Genomic DNA, 19,116 nt, shown 5'->3' with positions numbered 1-19,116 from the left:
GATTCTTAGAAAAGTTCAATCTTCCAAGACTGAACCAGGAAGAAATAGAAATTATGAGCAACCCAATTACAAGCACTGAAACTGAAGCTGTGATCCAAAAATCTCTCAAAAAAACAAAACCCCAGGACCAGGTGGCTTCACAGGAGAATTCTGTCAAACATTTAGAGAACAGCTAATGCCTATCCTTCTAAAATTCTTTCAAAAAATCTCAGAGGAAGGAACACTTCCAAATTCATTCTATGAGGCCACCATCACTCATACCAAAACCAGACAAAGACAACACAAAAAAGGAAAACTACAGGCCAATATCACTGATGAACATAGATGCAAAAATCCTCAACAAAATTTTAGCAAACAGAATTCAGCAACATAATGAAAAGCTCATACACCACGACCAAGTTGGGTTTATTCCAGGGATGCAAGGATTCTTCACTATATGTAAATCAATCAATGTGATACACCAAATTAACAAATTGAAAGATAAAAACCATATGATCATCTCAATAGATAGAGAAAAAGCCTTTAGCAAAATTCAGCACCCATTTATGATTAAAACTCTTCAGAAAATGGGCATAGAAGTAACCTACCTCAACATTGTAAAGGCCATATAGGATAAGCCCACAGTAAACATTTTTCTCAATGGTGAAAAACTGAAAGCATTCCCTCTAAGATCAGGAACAAGACAAGGGTGTCCACTTCCGCCACTATTATTCAACATAGTTCTGGAAGTCCTGGCTACAGCAATCAGAGAAGAAAAAGAAATAAAAGGGATCCATATCAGAAAAGAAGAAGCAAAGCTCTCACTCTGCAGATGACACGATACTGTACATAGAAAACCCTAAAGACAGTATCAGAAAATTACTAGAGCTAATCAGTGAATTTAGCAAAGTTGCAGGATAAAATGGAGAAGGCAATAGCACCCTACTCCAGTACTCTTGCCTGGAAAATCCCAGGGACAGAGGAGCATGGTAGGCAGCAGTCCATGGGGTCGCTAAGAGTCGGACATGACTGAGCTACTTCACTTTCACGTTTCACTTTCATGCATTGGATAAGGAAATGGCAACCCACTCCAGTGTTCTTGCCTGGAGAATCCCAGGGATGGGGGAGCCTGGTGGGCTGCTGCTATGGGATCGCACAGAGTCGGACACGACTGAAGCGACTTAGCAGCAGCAGCAGGATACAAAATTAGGACACAGAAATCACTTGCATTTCTATATACTAACAATGAAAAATCAGAAAGAGAATTAAGGAATTAATCCCATTCACCATTGCAACAAGAAGAATTAAATATCTAGAAATAAACTTACCTAAGGAGATGAAAGAACTGTACACAGAAAATTATAAGACACTAATGAAAGAAATAAAAGATGACATAAACAGATGGAGAGATATTCCACGTTCCTAGGTAGGAAGAATCAATATTGTGAAATGACTATACTACCAAATGCAATCTACAGATTCAATGTGATCCCTATCAAATTGCCATTGGCATTTTTCACAGAACTAGAACAAAAGCTTTCACAGTTCACATGGAAACACAGCAGACCCCAAATAGCCAATGCAGTCTTGAGAAAGAAGAATGGAGCTGGAGGAATCAACCTTCCTGACTTCAGATTACACTACAAAGCTACAGTCATCAAGACAGTATGGTACTGGCACAGAAACAGAAATATAGACCAATGGAACAAGATAGAAAGCCCATAAATAAACCCATGCACCTATGGGTACCTTATTTTTGACAAAGGAGGCAAGAATATACAATGAGGCAAAGACAGCTCTTCAATAAATGGTGCTGGGAAAACTGGACAGTTACCTGTAAAAGAATGAAATTAGAATACTTCCTAACACCATACACAAAGGTAAACTCAAAATTTATTAAAGAGATAAATGTAAGACCAGAAACCATAAAACTCTCAGATGAACACATAGGCAGAACACTCGATGACATAAATCAAAGCAAGATCCTCTATGACGCACCTCCTAGAGTAAGTGAAATAAAAACAAAAGTAAACAAGTGGGACCTGATTAAACTTAAAAGCTTTTGCACAGCAAAGGAAACTATAAGCAGGGTGAAAAGACAACCCTTAGAATGGGAGAAAATAATAGCAAATGAAACAACTGACAAAGGATTAATTTCCAAAATATACAAGCAGCTCACACAATGCAATATCAGAAAAACAAACAACCCAATCAAAAAGTGGAAAAACAACCTAAACAGACATTTCTCCAAAGAAGACATACAGATGGTTAACAAACACATGAAAAGATGCTCAACATCGCTCATTATTAAAGAAAAATGCAAATCAAAACTGCAATATCACCTCACACTGGCCAGAATGGCCATCATCCAAAAGTGTACTAACAATAAATGCTGGAGAGGGTGTGGAGAAAAGGGAATACTCTTGCACTGTTGTTCAGATGTAAATTGATACAGCCACTATGGAAGATGGTATGGAGATTCCTTTAAAAAACTAGGAATAAAACCACCATATCACCTAGCAATCCCACTCCTAGGCATATACCATGAGGAAACCAAAACTGAAAAATACACATGTTCATTGTTCATTGCAGCACTATTTACAATAGCCAGAACATGGAAGCAACCTAGATATTCATTGACAGATGACTGGATAAAGAAGCTGTGGCACATATATACAATGGAATATTACTCAGCCATAAAAGAAATGCATTTGAGTCAGTTCTAATGAGGTGGATGAACCTAGAGCATAAAGTCAGAGAAAAACAAATATGGTATATTAATGCATATATAGGGAATCTAGACAGATGATACTGATGAACCTATTTGCAGGGCAGCATTGGAGATGCAGACATAGAGAAAAGACTTGTGGACATGCTTGGAAGGAAGGAAAGGGTGGGATGTATGGAGAGAGTAGCACGGAAACCTATATAGTGCCATATGTAAAATAGACAGCCAGGGGGAATTTGCCATATGACTCTTACTTATGATAACAGAATCTTGTGTGGATGAAAGGTTAATGTTAATATATGTAAAGCACTTAGAACAGAGCTTACTATGCCAGCATTCCTCTGTGTGTTTCACATACATTATCTACATTCACACAATAGTCCTGGAGATAAGAAAAATCATCATTCCCATTTTATGAAGGAGAGAGTTGAATTATTTGGCTAAAAAGTTGCAGAGTTGGGATTTCAACCTAGGCATGAAATTCCAAGTTTCCTGTTGTTAACTAGACTTTGTTGCCTCTATAGTACAAAAATACATGCACAATATTCCATATGCTATGGCAAGCTGATACAAAATTTAAAAAAAACCTCCTGGTTCCTTTCTAGATGGTCCCAGGTATGTGCTTTATGGGTTAATCCCTTCCTTCCTTCTTTTGACTTGGGGAAGTAATTAATCGTCCTTCTATATCACTCAGGCAACACCTCCAGTCCCTATCAGCGAACTTCACCCCCAGGTACCACTGGTTAGGGTCAGTAACAACCTGAGGGTTCTGACTCCCCCTCCTTGGAGTGCTCCATGGCCTTGGGGGAGTCTCAGCCAGCTTTCCATGCTCTGAGTTCCCACGCACCCTCCTATTGCCACTCATCACTGCTCCCCCCACTCATCCTCTCTTTGCTCACATGGGGGCTGGAGTGGGTGTTGAGAGAACCTGTCTGTGCAAAAGGAACTCCGAGGGTCTAGACCATGGCCACAGACATGCTCCAGTCCAAACTCACTCTGCCAAGTCTCTGGCATAAAACGTTGGCCTGTACAATACACACAATCATAGTCTCGAGGCTAAACGAGCCCTCAGAGACCAAACTGTCATTTTCAGATTGGGATCTCTAAGCCAAGGCTAAAGAGATTAGGCAGCTTCAGGGATCCTTGTTTCCTGATGTTCTGGCCAAATTAACACAGTGCTGTCTTTGGTGGGAGCCATCACTGCTAGACCACCTCCGACCTGGGAGGAGAAGCCCTACCCACAGAGTCCTTCCACAGGCTGTGAGGATGCCAGAAACAAGCTGCCATTTCTTAGAGAAAATTCTTATTCTTAGAACCTTGGGCTTCCTTAGTAGCCCAGACAGTAAAGAATCTGCCTGCAATGCAGGAGACCCAGGTTCGATCCCTGGGTCAAGAAGATCCCCTGAAGAAGGGAACAGCAACCCACTCCAGTATTCTTGCCTAGAGAATCCCATGGACAGAGGAGCCTGGAGGGCTATGGTTCATGGGGTTGCAAAGAGTTGGACACGACTGAGTGACTAACACTTTCACTTTCTGTCAGTAATATTAATAAACAGGTGGTCTGCAAGTAAAAGTGAAAGGTGCTTGGTCGTGTTCTACTCCTTGCGACCCCATGGGGATAATAGTAAATGCAAACCTCTTTAAGACAAGACTAAAGAGACATAAACTCAGCCTGCACCTGGGGCCTCCTCTCTGCTACCTTATGTATTTGTGTTTTAATTAACATTCTGAAGTATTCCAAGCTGTGTTTTAAAAGTCCTGCCTCTGCCTTCAGCTGACAAAGGGCCATGTTTAACACACTCTGGCATGACATAGGTTCTGCCTCCAGGCAGAAGGTACCAGTCCACAGCAGGCCTTTCTGATTGCTATTTCTTTTCTTTGCCCCAACTGGCCAGGCTCTGCTCCAAACTGGTCTGCTACTTCAGTAACTGCCTCCAGTACAGAGAGGGGGCTGCTTGCTTCTTACCCGAGGATGTGGACCCCAGCCCGTGCACCCACCTCATCCGTGCCTTTCCTGGCATGGACAGTCACCAACTTAGCTCCATAGAGTGGAATGAGGAGACACTCTACAAAGAATTCCATGGCTTGCAGAAGATGCGAGCTGCAGTGGAGGGAGTGGGGATGGGAGGTAGAGAAAGCAGGTGCCTCCTCTCAAAGCCAGAAACCTTCCCTAGCACTGCAATCTAGCTACAGACCTGCTATGTGGATTTAGGCAAATCTCATCACCTGTCTGAGCTTCTTGTTCTTATATGGAAGAGGTGCATGTAGATAAGGACTTCTTAAGGGCCCTTCCAGTTTAGGTCTAAGTGGAATCTGGATTGTGAAACTTTTCCTCTGCTGGGAATGAGTGCCCTATTTCTCCTAAAATCTATCCTTCAGCTCAAGTGTTATTACTACCTTAATAAAGCCTCTCTGAAGATCTGCCCTGATCTCTTGCTTTCTGAGTTCCTTGAGTGTACAGCTCCCCAGCCAGAGGAAAAGTCCTTAAATGCTGAGATATGTCTTTTCTTTCCCAATCTAGAGCTTCCCTGGTACTGATTCTGAGCAGAGATTTAGATATCCCCAACCTCATGCCATCAGCCCTGCAAGTCTCCTTGTTAGTGATATGAGTCCCAGGACCCTGGCTGGATCAATCCTGGCACTTCTCTTGTCTTTCCCAGGAATCCCAAGCTGAAGACACTGCTGGCCTTTGGGGGCTGGAGCTTTGGCACTCAGAAGTGAGTTGTTGTGGGCACCTACATGGCAGGGTCCCTGGTGGGGAACTGGGGAACTGTCTAGAGAGACCCCCATCAGGGAATCAGCCATGTTGAGGTGTGGCCAGGATGAGGGGGAATGAGAGGGAAGAGTGGACTCTGAGAGCTGAGCTTCCTTCTGAGTTCTTGCTACCTCATTGGGAGGCAGTGGAGTGGGCTTAGCTCCAGGCCATTATATATTGTCTTGCTTTAAATGCAGCCCAGAGATTCTGACCTCTTCTCAGGCCTCAGCCTTTTCCTCCATGAAATGGGTAGAGGGAGAGTCTCAACTAATCCCAGACAACATATAATATCTATACTTTCTGAGCTCTGAAACAGGATATCTGGGGGTTTTTGTTCCCTTTCTGGGTGTAAAAGACAGTCTGTGAGATCAAGCTGGGATAGCAGAATATTGACATTTCCAAGATATTTTTGACTATTTATGGAGATAGTGGAATGGTATATTTGGAATCAGACTTTTCCTAGAAAATCATGAATGCATGGTCCCCTAAATTCTAAGCCAGTCTTTCTAATATTTTTTGGATCATGAACCCTTTTAAAAACCTGATGAACTTTATGACTCCCCTTCCCAAAGCACTAGTTATATAGATTTTTCATTGAAATTCAGAGTTCTTAGCCTGGAGTTCCCGGGCACACAAACCCCACTTAAAAACTGATGCTATTAGATAAATCAAATTAATAAATTAAAAAAATAGAAATAGTCTTTAAAAACTCAAGACCTCCAAGAAGTCCAGGGACTTCTTGAGGAAGTAGGATGTGGTGGGGGTAGTTCCTGGGGCACCTTAGGACTTTTAGAGAGCTCTGAATTAGTCATAGTAATACCAATAGCCACGAAGCACTCTACAAATGTGAGTTAGAAGAAAAGTTTGTTGGCAAGGAACCCTGCCAAGGAACTGGAACAGCAGGCTCTCAAGATTACCCAGATCCTCACTAAACTGCTGGGCTTCTCTTCCTCTTCATCTTAGAAACTCATTCCATTCCTTTTTCCCAACCTCCATGCTAGGTTGACACCCAGCTCTGATTCAGAGTAGGACAAGTCTCTGGGCAGGGATGTGGCAGCAGGCTTCTGGAGGAAATTCTGGGAAGCAGAGCTCCTAGTGAGTCCATGTGCCCCTGTTGATATCAATGTTTGGAGGCAGAGCACACTTCTACATTGGCCCTTTCCCTTCGCCGGGCCTTAACCCACCCAGCAAGGACCCAGTAGCTTCTGAAGCATGCCTCCAGCACTGTCCTGGCCTAGATAGCCAAGTGCCAATATCCTGAGAGGTTTCTCTCATGCCTCTGAAGGAGCATGACGCACTGTCCCATATAAGACAGACCCACACTGCCCTTCATCATCCCACAGGTTCACGGACTTGGTTCAGTTCAGTTCAGTTCAGCTGTTCAGTCATGTCTGACTCTGTGACCCCATGGACTGCAGCATGCCAGGCCTCCCTGTCTATCACCAACTCCCAGAGTTTACTCAGACTCATGTCTATTGAGTCAGTGATGCCATCCAACCTTCTCATCCTCTGCCGTCCCCTTCTCCTCCCACCTTCAATCGTTCCCAACATCAGGGTCTATTCAAATGAGTCAGTTGTTCGCATCAGGTAGCCAAAGTATTGGAATTTCAGCTTCAGCATCAGTCCTTGCAATGAATATTCGGGACAGACATGGTAGCTACAGTCAACAACTGACAGACCTTTGTCGACTCAGCCATCAGGTTTCTGCACAAATATGATTTCGATGGCCTTGACCTTGACTGGGAGTACCCAGGAAGCTGAGGGAGCCCCCTCTCAGATAAGCAGCCCTTCACAGCCCTGGTGCAGGTATGATTGGGTGAGGTAGGAGAGATCTAGTCAGTCAGGGGGACACATAGGTACTGCTCTGTCCCAGGCTCGGCTGCTTCATTTATCTATGAAGTATCGACCTGTGGTCAGTTTTCAGCTCCTGAGTGGGAAAATTTGCTTGGGGCTCACTGCGCTACATGGTCCCTGCCTGTGTGTTCACTCTGAGCTGCTCTTGCAGGACCTGGTCTGTGCCTTTCAGCAGGAAGCCCAGACCTCAAGGAAAGCATGCCTCCTGCTGAGCTCAGTGATTCCAGCAGGACGACACTGCAAAGAAGCTGGACATGAGGTGGACAAAATTGCTCTGAGTCTCAGGCAGATGGCAAGGACTCTGTGTTCTCTGCAGGGGAGAGAGACCAAGGGCAAGCTAAGCCTCCCTCAGTTAGAGCGGGGACTCCCTGTAACACCAGCAGACCCAGAGAGGATTAGCTTACCTTATCTGCTATTTCACCCCTCTGGAGTCCCTCTCTTTGGAGCCTTGGACTTTCCCTTAAGAATTCAGTCTTGAAAAAAAAGAAGGAAGTCTTTAGCATCTCTAGGAGAATGAGTTGTCTAGCTCCTTCCCACCCTAGGCCTATAGAATCAGAACTTGTACCTTAATGAGATTCTCAGGTAATTTATTTGTACAACTAAAGTTTGAGAAATGTTGAACTAGATTTCCCTTCAAAACAGCACAAGGCATCCTGAGTGGACTCTGTCCTGAGGGTGCTGAGGGGACAGAGTGGGGAGCAGGCTAAAGACGTGCGCGGCCAAGAAAGAGAACGGCCTGGATAATGGGGTGACGGGAGTGCCGCCTGTGTCGTGTCTCCCAGAGCCAGAGCCAGCCGCCCCCACTACCCAGCGTGTGGCTGGTCTTTCCCCAGGCCACACACTGTGCGGGGAAGGAGGGAGCAAGCAAGGGGGGAGAGCTCCATCCTGCTCACCAGCCCCTCACCCGCTCTTCCCTTGCTTCATGCAGGAACCTGGATTCCCACAGACTGAGGGCCCATGACCTCCATGGCTCTTGGGAGAAGGCTCCAGGGCACGACAGCTCTCTCCGTAAGAGGCGGGGAGAGTGCGGGGTCATGGACAGACTCAAGGTGTTAAGTGATAGAAGACCCCTTGCACAGGCCTTTCCAGTGGCCCCTTTTCAGTCTTAAGAAACCTCATGGAAGGCAAAAGCAAGACAGTAAGCAAAGCGTGGAGAAGACAGGATTTGTCTGTTTCTTGCTTGTTGGTTTACTTTATTTTCCTTTTGCATGTCACTGCTGAGGAGAAACTTCCACAGGGCTGGGGAAACAAGACTCTTGGAGGGACACAAACAAAACCTTGTGTGCACCAGGACATAGGATAAAGGAGCAGTAACCCCAAAAGAGACTGAGCCAGACTTGCCTGCAAGTGTTTTGGAGTCTCTAGTGGAGGTCAGGGACACAGACAGCAGCAGTCTTGGGAGGCATGGTGAACTGGCAAAGGTCCTTTTGGAAAAGGTCGCCATGACGCCTACCTTACTTTGGCCTTAGGCCGAACTACAGCAAGGGAACATAACCTCACTCACCAGCAGAAAATAGGATTAAAGATTTACTGAGCATGGCCTACCAGAGCAAGACCCAGTTTTCCCCACAGCTAGCCACTTCCATCAGGAAGCTTGCACAAGCCTCTTATCCTCATCCATCAGAGGGGAGACAAAATGAAAACCAAAATCACAGAAAACTAACCAAAATGATCACATGGATCATAGCTTTGTATAACTTTATGAAACCATGAGCCATGCCGTGTAGGTCACCCAAGACAGATGAGTCAGGGTGGAGAGTTCTGACAAGTTGTGGTCTACAGGAGAAGGGAATGGCAAACCACTTCAGAATTCTTGCCTTGAGAGCCCCATGAACCGTATAAAAAGGCAAAAAGATATGACACTAAAAGATGAACTGCCCTGGTCAGTACGTGTCAAATATACTACTGGAGGGGAGCAGAGAAATAGCTCCAGAAGCAATGAAGAGGCTGAACCAAAGAGGAAATGACTCCCGGTTGTGGATATGTCCAGTGGTGAAAGCAAAGTCAAATGCTGTAAATACCAATATTGCATACAAACCTGGAATATTAGGTCCATGAATCAAGGTAAATTGGATGTGGTCAAGCAGGAACAAGAGTGAACATCAATATTTTAGGAATCAGTGAACTAAAATGAATGGGAATGGGCAAATTTAATTCAGATAATGAATATATCTACTACTGTAGGCAAGAATCCCTTAGAAGAAATGGAGTAGCGCTCATGGTCAACAGAAGAGTCAGAAATACAGTACTTGGGTGCAATCTCAAAAATGACAGAATGATCACAGTTCATTTTCAAGGCAAACCATTCAATATCACAGTCGGTTCAGTTCAGTTCAGTCACTCGGTCATGTCTGACTCTTTGTGACCCCATGGACTGCAGCACGCTATGCATCCCTGTCCATCACCAACTCCCGGAGCTTACTCAAACTCATGTCCATCGAGTTGGTGATGCCATCCAATCATCTCATCCTCAGTTGTCCCCTTCTCCTCCTGCCTTCAATCTTTCCCAGCAGCAGGGTCTTTTCAAATGAGTCAGTTCTTCGCTTCAGGTGGCCAGATTATTGGACCGTCAGCATCAGTTCTTCCAATGAATATTCAGGACTGATTTCCTTATGGATTGACTGGTTTGATCTCCTTACAGTCCAAGGGACTCTCAAGAGTCTTCTCCAATACCACAGTTCAAAAGTTCAATTCTTCAATGCTCAACTTTCTTTATAGTCCAACTCTCACATCCATACATGACTACAGGAAAAACCATAGCTTTGATTAGACAGACCTTCACTGGCAAAGTAACATCTCTGCTTTTTAATATGCTGTCTAGGTTGGTCATTAACTTTTCTTCCAAGGAGCAAGTGACTTTTAATTTCATGGCTGTAGTCACCATCTGCAGTGATTTAGGAGCCCCCCCCCCCCAAAAAAAAAAAAGTCTGTCACTGTTTCCATTGTTTCCCTATCTATTTGCCATGAAGTGGTGGGACTGGATGCCATGATCTTAGTTTTTGAATGTTGAGCCTTAAGCCAACTTTTTCACTCTCCTCTTTCACTTTCATCACGAGGTTCTTTAGTTCTCCTTCGCTTTCTGCCATAAGGGTGGTGTCATCTGCATATCTGAGGTTATTGATCTTTCTCCTGGCAATCTTGATTCCAGCTTGTGCTTCATCCAGCCTGACATTTCACATGATGTACTCTGCATATAAGTTAAATAAGCAGGGTGACAACATACAGCCTTGGCTTACTCCTTTCCCAATTTGGAACAGTCTGTTGTTTCATATCCAGTTCTAACTATTGCTTCTTGACTTTCATACAGATTTCTCAAGAGGCAGGTCAGATGATCTGGTATTTCCATCTCTTTAAGAGTTTTCCACACTTTGTTGTGATCCACACAGTCAAAGGCTTTGGCATAGTCAATAAAGCAGAAGTAGATGTTTTTCTGGAACTCTCTTGCTTTTTTGATGATACAATGGATGTTAGCAATTTGCTCTCTGGTTCCTCTGCCTTTTCTAAATCCAGGTTGAATATCTGGAATTGAACATCTGTAATTCAACCCTATACCCCAACACTAATCCCAAAGAAGCTGAAGTTGAACAGTTCTATGAAGACCTACAAGGCCTTCTAGAACCAACACCCAAAAAAGATGTCCTTTTCATAACAGGGGACGGAATGCAAAAATAGGAAGTCAAGAGATACCCAGAGTAACAGTCAAGTTTGGCCTTGGAGTACATAATGAAGCAAGATAAAGGCTAACAGAGTTTTGCCAAGAGAACATACTGGTCATAGCAAACACCCTCTTCCAACAACACAAGCAACAACTCTACACATGGACATCACCAGATGGTCAATACCAAAATTAGATGGTTATATTCTTTGCAGCCAAAGGTAGAGAAGCTCTATGCAGTCAGCAAAAACAAGACTTGAAGCTGACTGTGATTCAGATCACCAGCTCCTTATTGCAAAATTCAGAGTCAAGTTGAAGAAAGTAGGGAAAACCACTAAGCCATTCAGGTATGACCTCAATCAAATCTCTTATGCTTATACAGTGGAAGTGACAAATAGAGTCAAGGGGTTAGATCTGACAGATTGCCTGAAGAACTGTTGACAGAGGTTCTTAACACTGTACAGGAGGCAGTGACCAAAACCATCCCCAAGAAAAAGAAATGCAAAAAGGAAAATGGTTGTCTAAGGAGACCTTACAAATAGCTAAGAAAATGAGAGAAGCTAAAGGCAAAGGATAAAAGGGAAGATGCACATCTGAATGCAGAGTTCCAAATAATAGCAAGGAGAGATAAGAAGGCTTTAAGTGAACAGTGCAAAGAAATAGAGGAAAACAATAGAACGGTAAAGGCTAGAGAGCTCTTCAAGAAAAATTAGAGATACTAAAGGAATATTTCATGCAAAGAAGGGCACAATAAAGGATAGAAACAGTATGAACCTAACAGAAGTGGAAGGTATTAAGAAGAGGTGGCAAGAATACTCAGAGGAACTATACAAAAAAGGTTTTAATGACTGGGATAACCACAATGGTATCATTACTCACCTAGATTCAGACATCCTGGAGTGTGAAGTCAAGTGGACCTTAGGAAGCATTACTACATACAAAGCTAGTGGAGGTGATGGAGTTCCAGCTAAGCTATTTCAAATCTTAAAAGATGATGCTGTTAAACTGCTGCATTCAGTATGCCATTGGAAATTTGGAAAACTCAGCAGTGGTCAGAGGACTGAAAAAGGTGAGTTTTCATTCCAACCACAAAGAAGGGTAATGCCAAAGAATGTTCAAACTACCACACAATTGCACTCATTTCACATGCTAGCAAAGTGATGCTCAAAATCCTTCAAGCTAAGCTTCAACAGTTTGTGAACAAAGAACTTTCAGATATACATGCTGGGTTTAGAAAAGGCAGAGGAATCAGAAATCAAATTGCCAACATTCATTGGATCATAGAGAAAGCAAGGGAATTCCAGAAAAATATCTACTTCTGCTTGATTGCTAAGGCTTTTGACTGTGTGGATCACACCAAACTATGGAAAATTCTTAAAGAAATGGGAATACCAGACCACCTTACCTGCCTCTTGAGAAATATATATGCAGGTCAAGAAGAAACTGTTAGAACCAGACATGGAACAATGGACTGTTTCAAAACTTGGAAAGGAGTATCAGGGCTGTTTGTTGTCACCCTCCTTATTTAACTTATATGTAGAGTACATCATGTGAAATGCTGGGCTGGATGAAGCTTAAGATGGAATAAAGATTGTCAGGAGAAATATCAATAACCTCTGATATGCAAATGTTACCACTCATACCGCAGAAAATGAAGAGGAACTAAGGAGCTTCTTGATGAAGGTGAAAGAGGAGAGTGAAAAAGCAGGCTTAAAACTCAACATTCAAAAAATAAGGTCATGGCATCCAGTCCCATCACTTCACAGCAAATAGATGGGGAAACAATGGAAACAGTAACAGACTTTATTTTTTTGGACTCCAAAATCACTGCAGACATGAAATTAAAAGATGCTTGCTCCTTGGAAGGAAAGCTATGACAAATCTAGACTGAGTATTAAAAAGCAGGACATCACTTCACCAACAAAGGTTCGTATAGCCAAAGCTATGATTTTTATAGTAGTTATGTACAGATGTGAGTTGGACCATAAAAACAGCTGAGTGCCAAAGAATTGATGCTTTCTAACTGTGGTGCTGAAAAAGACACTTGAGAGTCCCTTCTACTGCAAGGAGATTAAACCAGTCAATCCTAAAGGAAATCAGCCCTGAACATTCACTGGAAGGACTGATGCTGAAGCTGAAACTCCAACACTTTGACAACCTGATGCAAAGAGCTGACTCATTGGAAAAGACCCTGATGCTGGGAAAGATTGAAGGCAGGAGGAGAAGGGGATGATAGAAGATGAGATGGTTGGATGGCATCACCAATTCAATGGACATGAGATTGAGCTAACCTCCAGAAATAGTAAAGAACAGGGAAGTCTGTTGTGCTGCAGCTCATTGGGGTGTAAAGAGTCGGACGTGACTGAGCAACTGAGCATGAACAATATTGTGATAGTTTCAGGCGACCAGTACAGGGATTCAGCCGTAACATACACATGTATCCATCCATTCTCCCCCAAACCTCCCTTCCTATCCAGGGCTGCATAACAGTGAGCAGGGTACCATGTGTTATACGGTAAGTCCTTGTTGGTTATCCATTTTAAACATAACAGTGCGTACATGTTCATCCCAAACTCCCTAACCAGCCTTTCCCTCAGCAGCCATGCCTCATTTTCTAAGTGAGTCTCTTTCTGTTTTGTAAGTAGGTTTGTTTGTATCATTTCTTTTTAGATTCTACATATAAGGGATGTCATATGATATTTCCTCTTCTCTGTCTGACTTACTACACTCAATATAAGCTTTCTATGTCCATCCATGTGGCTGCCAATGGCATTATTTCATTCTTTTTTAATGGCTGAGTAGTATTACACATACACACACATACACATACCATATCTTCTTTATCCATTCATCTGTTGATAGACATTTATATTGCTTCCACATCTTGGCTGTTGTAAACAGTGCTGCAATTAACATTGGGATGCATGTATCTTTTCAAATCATGTTTTTCTCTGGATATATGCCCAGGGGTGGGATTGCAAGGTCATATGGTATCTCTCTGGAGAAGTGAATAGCTACCCCCTCCAGTATTCTTGCCTGGAGAATTTCATAGACTGGTAGGCTACAATCCTTGGGGCTTCAAAGAGTTGAACATAACACCTTATCTAATGGTAGCTCTATTTTTAGTTATTCAAGGACCACCATATTGTTCTCTATAGTATCTGTACCAATTTACATTCCCACCAACAGTGTAGGAGGGTTCCATTCTCTCCACATCCTCTCCAGAACTTTTTGTGGATTTTTTTGAAGATAACCATTCTGGCTTATGTGAGGTGATATCTCATTGTATTTTTTATTTTCATTTCTCTAATAATTAGTGATGTTGAACATCTTTTCATATGCCTATTGACCATCTGTATTTTTTTTTTCTTTTTTTTTTTGAGGAATACCGCTCTTTATTAGTCTAGCTTTTTTTTTTTTTTCTGTACAAGTAATTTATTAGAGGTTGTTATGACTTTAGAGAATTTCAGAAAGTGAGAAGACTAAGATGTATCAAATCTATGTAGTTTACCCAAGGTCACAAAGCTACAAAGTAATAGAGCTGGTTTCTTGCTTTTCAGCCAGTTGTCCTACTATTGTTTTCAATGTCATAAAAACTTAAAATATTTCCAAGAAAATTTAAGTTTGTATTTTTTTTTTCTTAAGAAATATCTATTTAGGTCTTCTACACATTTGTTGAGTGGATTGTTTTCTTTGATGCTGTCCTTCTAAGCTGTTTGTAAATTTTGGAGACTAATCCCTTACCAGTCAAATCATTTGCAAATGTTTTCTCCCAATCAGTGGGTTGTCTTTTCATTTTGTTTATTGTTTCCTTTGCTGTGCAAGAAAAACTTTTGAGTTTAAGTAGGTCCCATTTGTTTATTTTTCTTTTTATTTCCATTGTCCTAGGAGATGGATACATATCCCTGGTGGCTCAGATTGTAAAGCATCTGCAGTTTGGACACTGGACACAGATGATTTTGCTGGTTTCTTCTGTAACCAGAGCTGGTATCCCCTCATCAAGACATTGCGGTTGGACTTGAGTGAGTAAGGGGCTAGGGACCAGAGGCAAAATTCTGGGTAAAGTATGAACCGCCCCCCCCCCCCCCACCTCCCTGAACCTCAGGTACTGGCTTCTTCTGAGGAAATAACTGCCCCAGTACTGTGATTTCCCAAATTCTTCCCCCAGTAGCTGAGGAAGCTGTTGAAACCATTCTCTTTTCACACTTTCTTCTTCCTCCTTATGATTGTACCAGTGCTGGCCAAGGGTGTTGGTGACCAGCGCTTCCCTGCAGAGGGCCCTCGGTCTCTCTTCTCAAGGACGAAGCCTGGATGCCTGGCTCTCAGGTTGCCACAGTACTGGATGGGAAATAACCAGTCCACTTCCCGGCAGACGCCTTTGAGATGCATCCTTGACAACTGGAAGCTGTTCGATCCTCTAGCTCTGAGGAAGAGTCTTTTAAAATTCTTTTGTGCCACTGCGTGGCCACGGTATCCACTGGGGGACAAGGAACACTGGCCCGAGGATGGGACTTTAAATTACAATACCATCCTGCAATTAGAATTATTCTGCAAAAGACAAGGGAAATGGACAGAGATCCCCTATGTCCAAATTTTCTTCAGACTGAGAGATATGAAGGAACTCTGTCTTAAGTATGGGATTGTTGTACACCCTAAAAGGGAGCCCACTAGGCAAATGGTGTTAGGCACAGGCAACCAAGAGAAGGAACCCCCCTGTGAAGGCTCACCTCCCACAGCTCCCAAGTTGCCTGGTGCTTCTTCCTTGTATCCAAGCGTGCCCCCATATCCGGGAGCACCCCCTCCACAAAAGCCAGCTCGAGTATGTCCCTTAGTTGAAACTGGAGGAGAATTCGGACCAACCCGCATCTATAAACTCTTCTCCCTCTTAGAACTAAGACAGATCAAACAAGACCTGGGAAGCTATACAGACAACCCAGGCAAATACATAGATATGTTCCAACATATTTCTTTGGCCTTTGACTTGACATGGAAGGACATCATGGTCATATTTAGTCAAACTTTATCTGACCCTGAACATACTAGGGTCTTAAAGGAAGCCTGGAGGTATGCAACAGGGCTTCACATGTCAAGCGATAGATACCCAGTAGGGGAAACTGCAGTCCTCTCCTCCGATCCTAACTGGAATTATAATGACCCTGAGCACATCTGGGAAAGAGATCATTTTCTAATCTGTATAAAGGCAGGACTGAAAGCAGCCCAGCAAAAAGTAATCAGCTATGCCTGGTCTCAGCAATAACTCAGAAGCAAAAAAAAATAAAAAATAAAAAAGGGTGAAGCCTGCGCTGAGCCTTCAGTGTGGCCCCCACTGGCCCTCACCGTTGCTTGGTTGGGTTTGCATATGATGGCCATTGACTGCTTGTGAGTGGCTGTTCTCTGCCTGGGGTGTCTGACTTTCCTTGCCCCTAGGGTGTGGTGTGTTGAGCTGCTGCCTGACTGTGGTCTTCTGACTATGCTGCCTGTGTGTTAGCCTATGGGTTTGAGATCTTTTGGAGGGGTCGTGTTTGCATCATTGCTGTTTCCCCAGGTCTTCCACATATGCCTTTAGACCCCCCAGAGCCTGATGTTCCTGCACTACGTCAGCCCTCTGAACCTGAGCACGGTTCCAGCCTTGGACAAGATGCTTCATGCCAGGGCAAAGCTGATGGGCTTCACCCCAACCTTCTGGACTGGTCCAGTTACTACAGTTGTATAGGGGTGGTTGTTCCAGCAAAGCAACCCGAGGAGCCTGTGTTCAGCTCCTCTTGCAAACTCTGCACCTGGAGTTGAGTCTCCAAGGCCCCTTCAGCCCCAGCGCCTGGGTAAGGGCCCAGGGCCGTTCCACAGCCCACCTCCCTAGCGCCCCCTGGCGGCTACGGTCGGGCTTCTTGCGTCTTTCCTCATCCAAGCGTTCTGTTCTCAGCCTTGGGCAGCCTCTGTCAGCAGTCCCGTTCTGCTCTTCCTGGGCTGCCTTAGTTTACTTGAAAAATAAATCTTTGGTTTGAACCTCACTGTCCTCAGATGGGACAATTTACAGAGGCTATCTGAGCACTCTGTTAGTTCAAAACTTACCCTGAGGAAGGCAGAGAACCAAGGGTGGGAGGTGACAAAAGGTATGCCTAGGTCAGAGCCCGGTGAGAAGGTGGTCCATTCAGGGTATGTCAGGTTCTGCTCTAGGTCTCTCCTTGAAGACTCCACTCTCCAGTGGGCAGCTTCCAGGGTACAGATGACTGCATGTGGGGCATGGCCCTGGATCTGACCTGTTACTCGCTGGCTCAGAAGCCTTTGGAGAGGGAACTTTTCCTGGTAACCTCCACTCAAGTGTTATTCCCAAGATGCACACTAGATGGCAGCAGAAAAGAGCTTTTCCCTGCCTTAAAAGCTCTGCTCACGGAGAAGACAATGGCAACCCACTACAGTACTGAGCCGGACACAACTGAAGGGACTTAGCCGCAGCAGCAGCCAGTCCTCTTGCCTGGAAAATCCCATGGACGGAGGAGCCTGGTAGGCAGCAGCCCATGGGGTCGCTAAGAGTCGGACACGACTGAGCGACTTCACTTTCACTTTTCACTTTCATGCATTGGAGAAGGAAATGGCAACCCACTCCAGTGTTCTTGCCTAGAGAATCCCAGGGACAGGGGAGCCTCGTGGGCTGCCGTCTATGGGATCGCACAGAGTTGGACACGACGGAAGTGACTTAGCAGCACAGTCACTCTGCTTTAGAATGAGAACCCAGGCCCCCTGCTACTAAGCTCTTTTGCCAGATGTGTGCACTCAGTCATGTCTGACTCTTTGTACCCTTTGGATTGTAGCCCTCCAGGCTTCTTGTTTATAGGATTTTTCAGGCAAGAATACTGGAGTGGGTTGTCATTTCCTCCCTCAGGGGATCTTCCCAACTCAGGGATCAAAATCTTGTCTCCTGAGCCTCCTGCTTTGCAGGGAGATTTTTTACTGCTGAGCCACTGGGGAAGTCCTAGTTGCCAGATGAGTCTGGGTCAATTATTACCCTCGTTGTACAGATATTTAAACTGAAGACTTATTGTAACCCAGTTCTGAGACCTGAACAAAGGCTTAAGTCGACCATATGGGACAGAAGGGCCTGCGAGCACAGTGTGCTGGGCAAGTGTGCGTGCTTAGTTGCTCCACGCAGTTCAGTTCAGTCGCTCAGTCGTGTCTGACTCTTTGCGGCCCCATGGACTGCAGCACGCCAGCCCTCCCTGTCCAACATCAACTCCCAGAGCTTGCTTAAACTCATGTCCATCGAGTTGGTGATGCCATCCAACCGTCTCATCCTCTGTCTCCCCCTTCTCCTCCTGCCTTCAGTCTTTCCCAGCATCAGGTTCTTTTCCAGTGAATTAGTTCTTTGCATCAGGGGGCCAAAGTATTGGAGTTTCAGCTTCAGCATCAGCCCTTTCAATGAATATTCAGGACTGATTTCCTTTATGATTGACTGGTTGGATCTCCTTGCAGTCCCAAGAAACTCTCAAGAGTCTTCTCCAACTCCACAGTTCAAAAGCATCAATTCTTTGGTGCTCAGCTTTCTTTATAGTCCAACTCTCACATCCATACATGACTACTGGAAAAACCATAGCTTGACTAGATTGATACTGTTGGCAAGGTAATGTCTCTGCTTTTTAATATGCTGTTTAGGTTGGTCATTAACTTTTCTTCTGAGGAGCAAGTGTCTTAATTTCATGGCTGCAGTCACCATCTGCAGTGATTTTGGAGCCCCCAAAATAAAGTCTGTCATTGTTTCCATTGTTTTCTCATCTATTTGCCAAGAAGTGATGGGAACAGATGTATGATCTTAGTTTTCTGAATGTTTAGTTTTAAGCCACCATTTTCACTCTTCTCTTTCACTTTCATCAAGAGGCTCTTTAATTCTTCTTCACTTTCTGCCATAAAGGTGGTGTCATCAGCATATCTGAGGTTATTGATATTTCTCCCGGCAATCTTGATTCCAGCTTGTGCTTCATCCAGCCCAGCGTTTCTCATGATGTACTCTGCATATAAGTTAAATAAACAGGGTGACAATATGCAGCCTTGGTGCACTCGTTTCCCAATTTGGAACCATTCTGTTTTTCCATGTCTGGTTCTAGCTATTGTTTCTTGACCTGCATACAGGTTTCTCAGGAGGCAGGTCAGGTG

The 19,116-nt window shown here is 44.0% G+C and overlaps 1 protein-coding gene across 1 annotated transcript in view; it reads left to right on the top strand.

Moving 5' to 3' along the window:
* Positions 1 to 16,758, top strand: part of LOC133069524 (chitotriosidase-1-like) — a 53,676-nt gene extending 36,918 nt beyond the window's left edge. The window contains 7 exon segments of the mRNA XM_061161161.1: positions 4,603 to 4,803; positions 5,368 to 5,426; positions 7,105 to 7,268; positions 7,468 to 7,601; positions 8,245 to 8,340; positions 14,860 to 14,993; positions 16,517 to 16,758. Of these exon segments, the coding sequence (XP_061017144.1) occupies positions 4,603 to 4,803; positions 5,368 to 5,426; positions 7,105 to 7,268; positions 7,468 to 7,601; positions 8,245 to 8,340; positions 14,860 to 14,993; positions 16,517 to 16,758 (1,030 nt within the window).
* Positions 16,759 to 19,116: the final 2,358 nt, after the last annotated feature.

The sequence above is a fragment of the Dama dama genome, chromosome 14 (assembly GCF_033118175.1).
Source record: "Dama dama isolate Ldn47 chromosome 14, ASM3311817v1, whole genome shotgun sequence".
Classification (NCBI taxonomy): domain Eukaryota; kingdom Metazoa; phylum Chordata; class Mammalia; order Artiodactyla; family Cervidae; genus Dama; species Dama dama.
The sequence above is the reverse complement of the archived record's forward strand: the minus strand, read 5'-3'. Positions and strand labels throughout refer to the sequence as shown.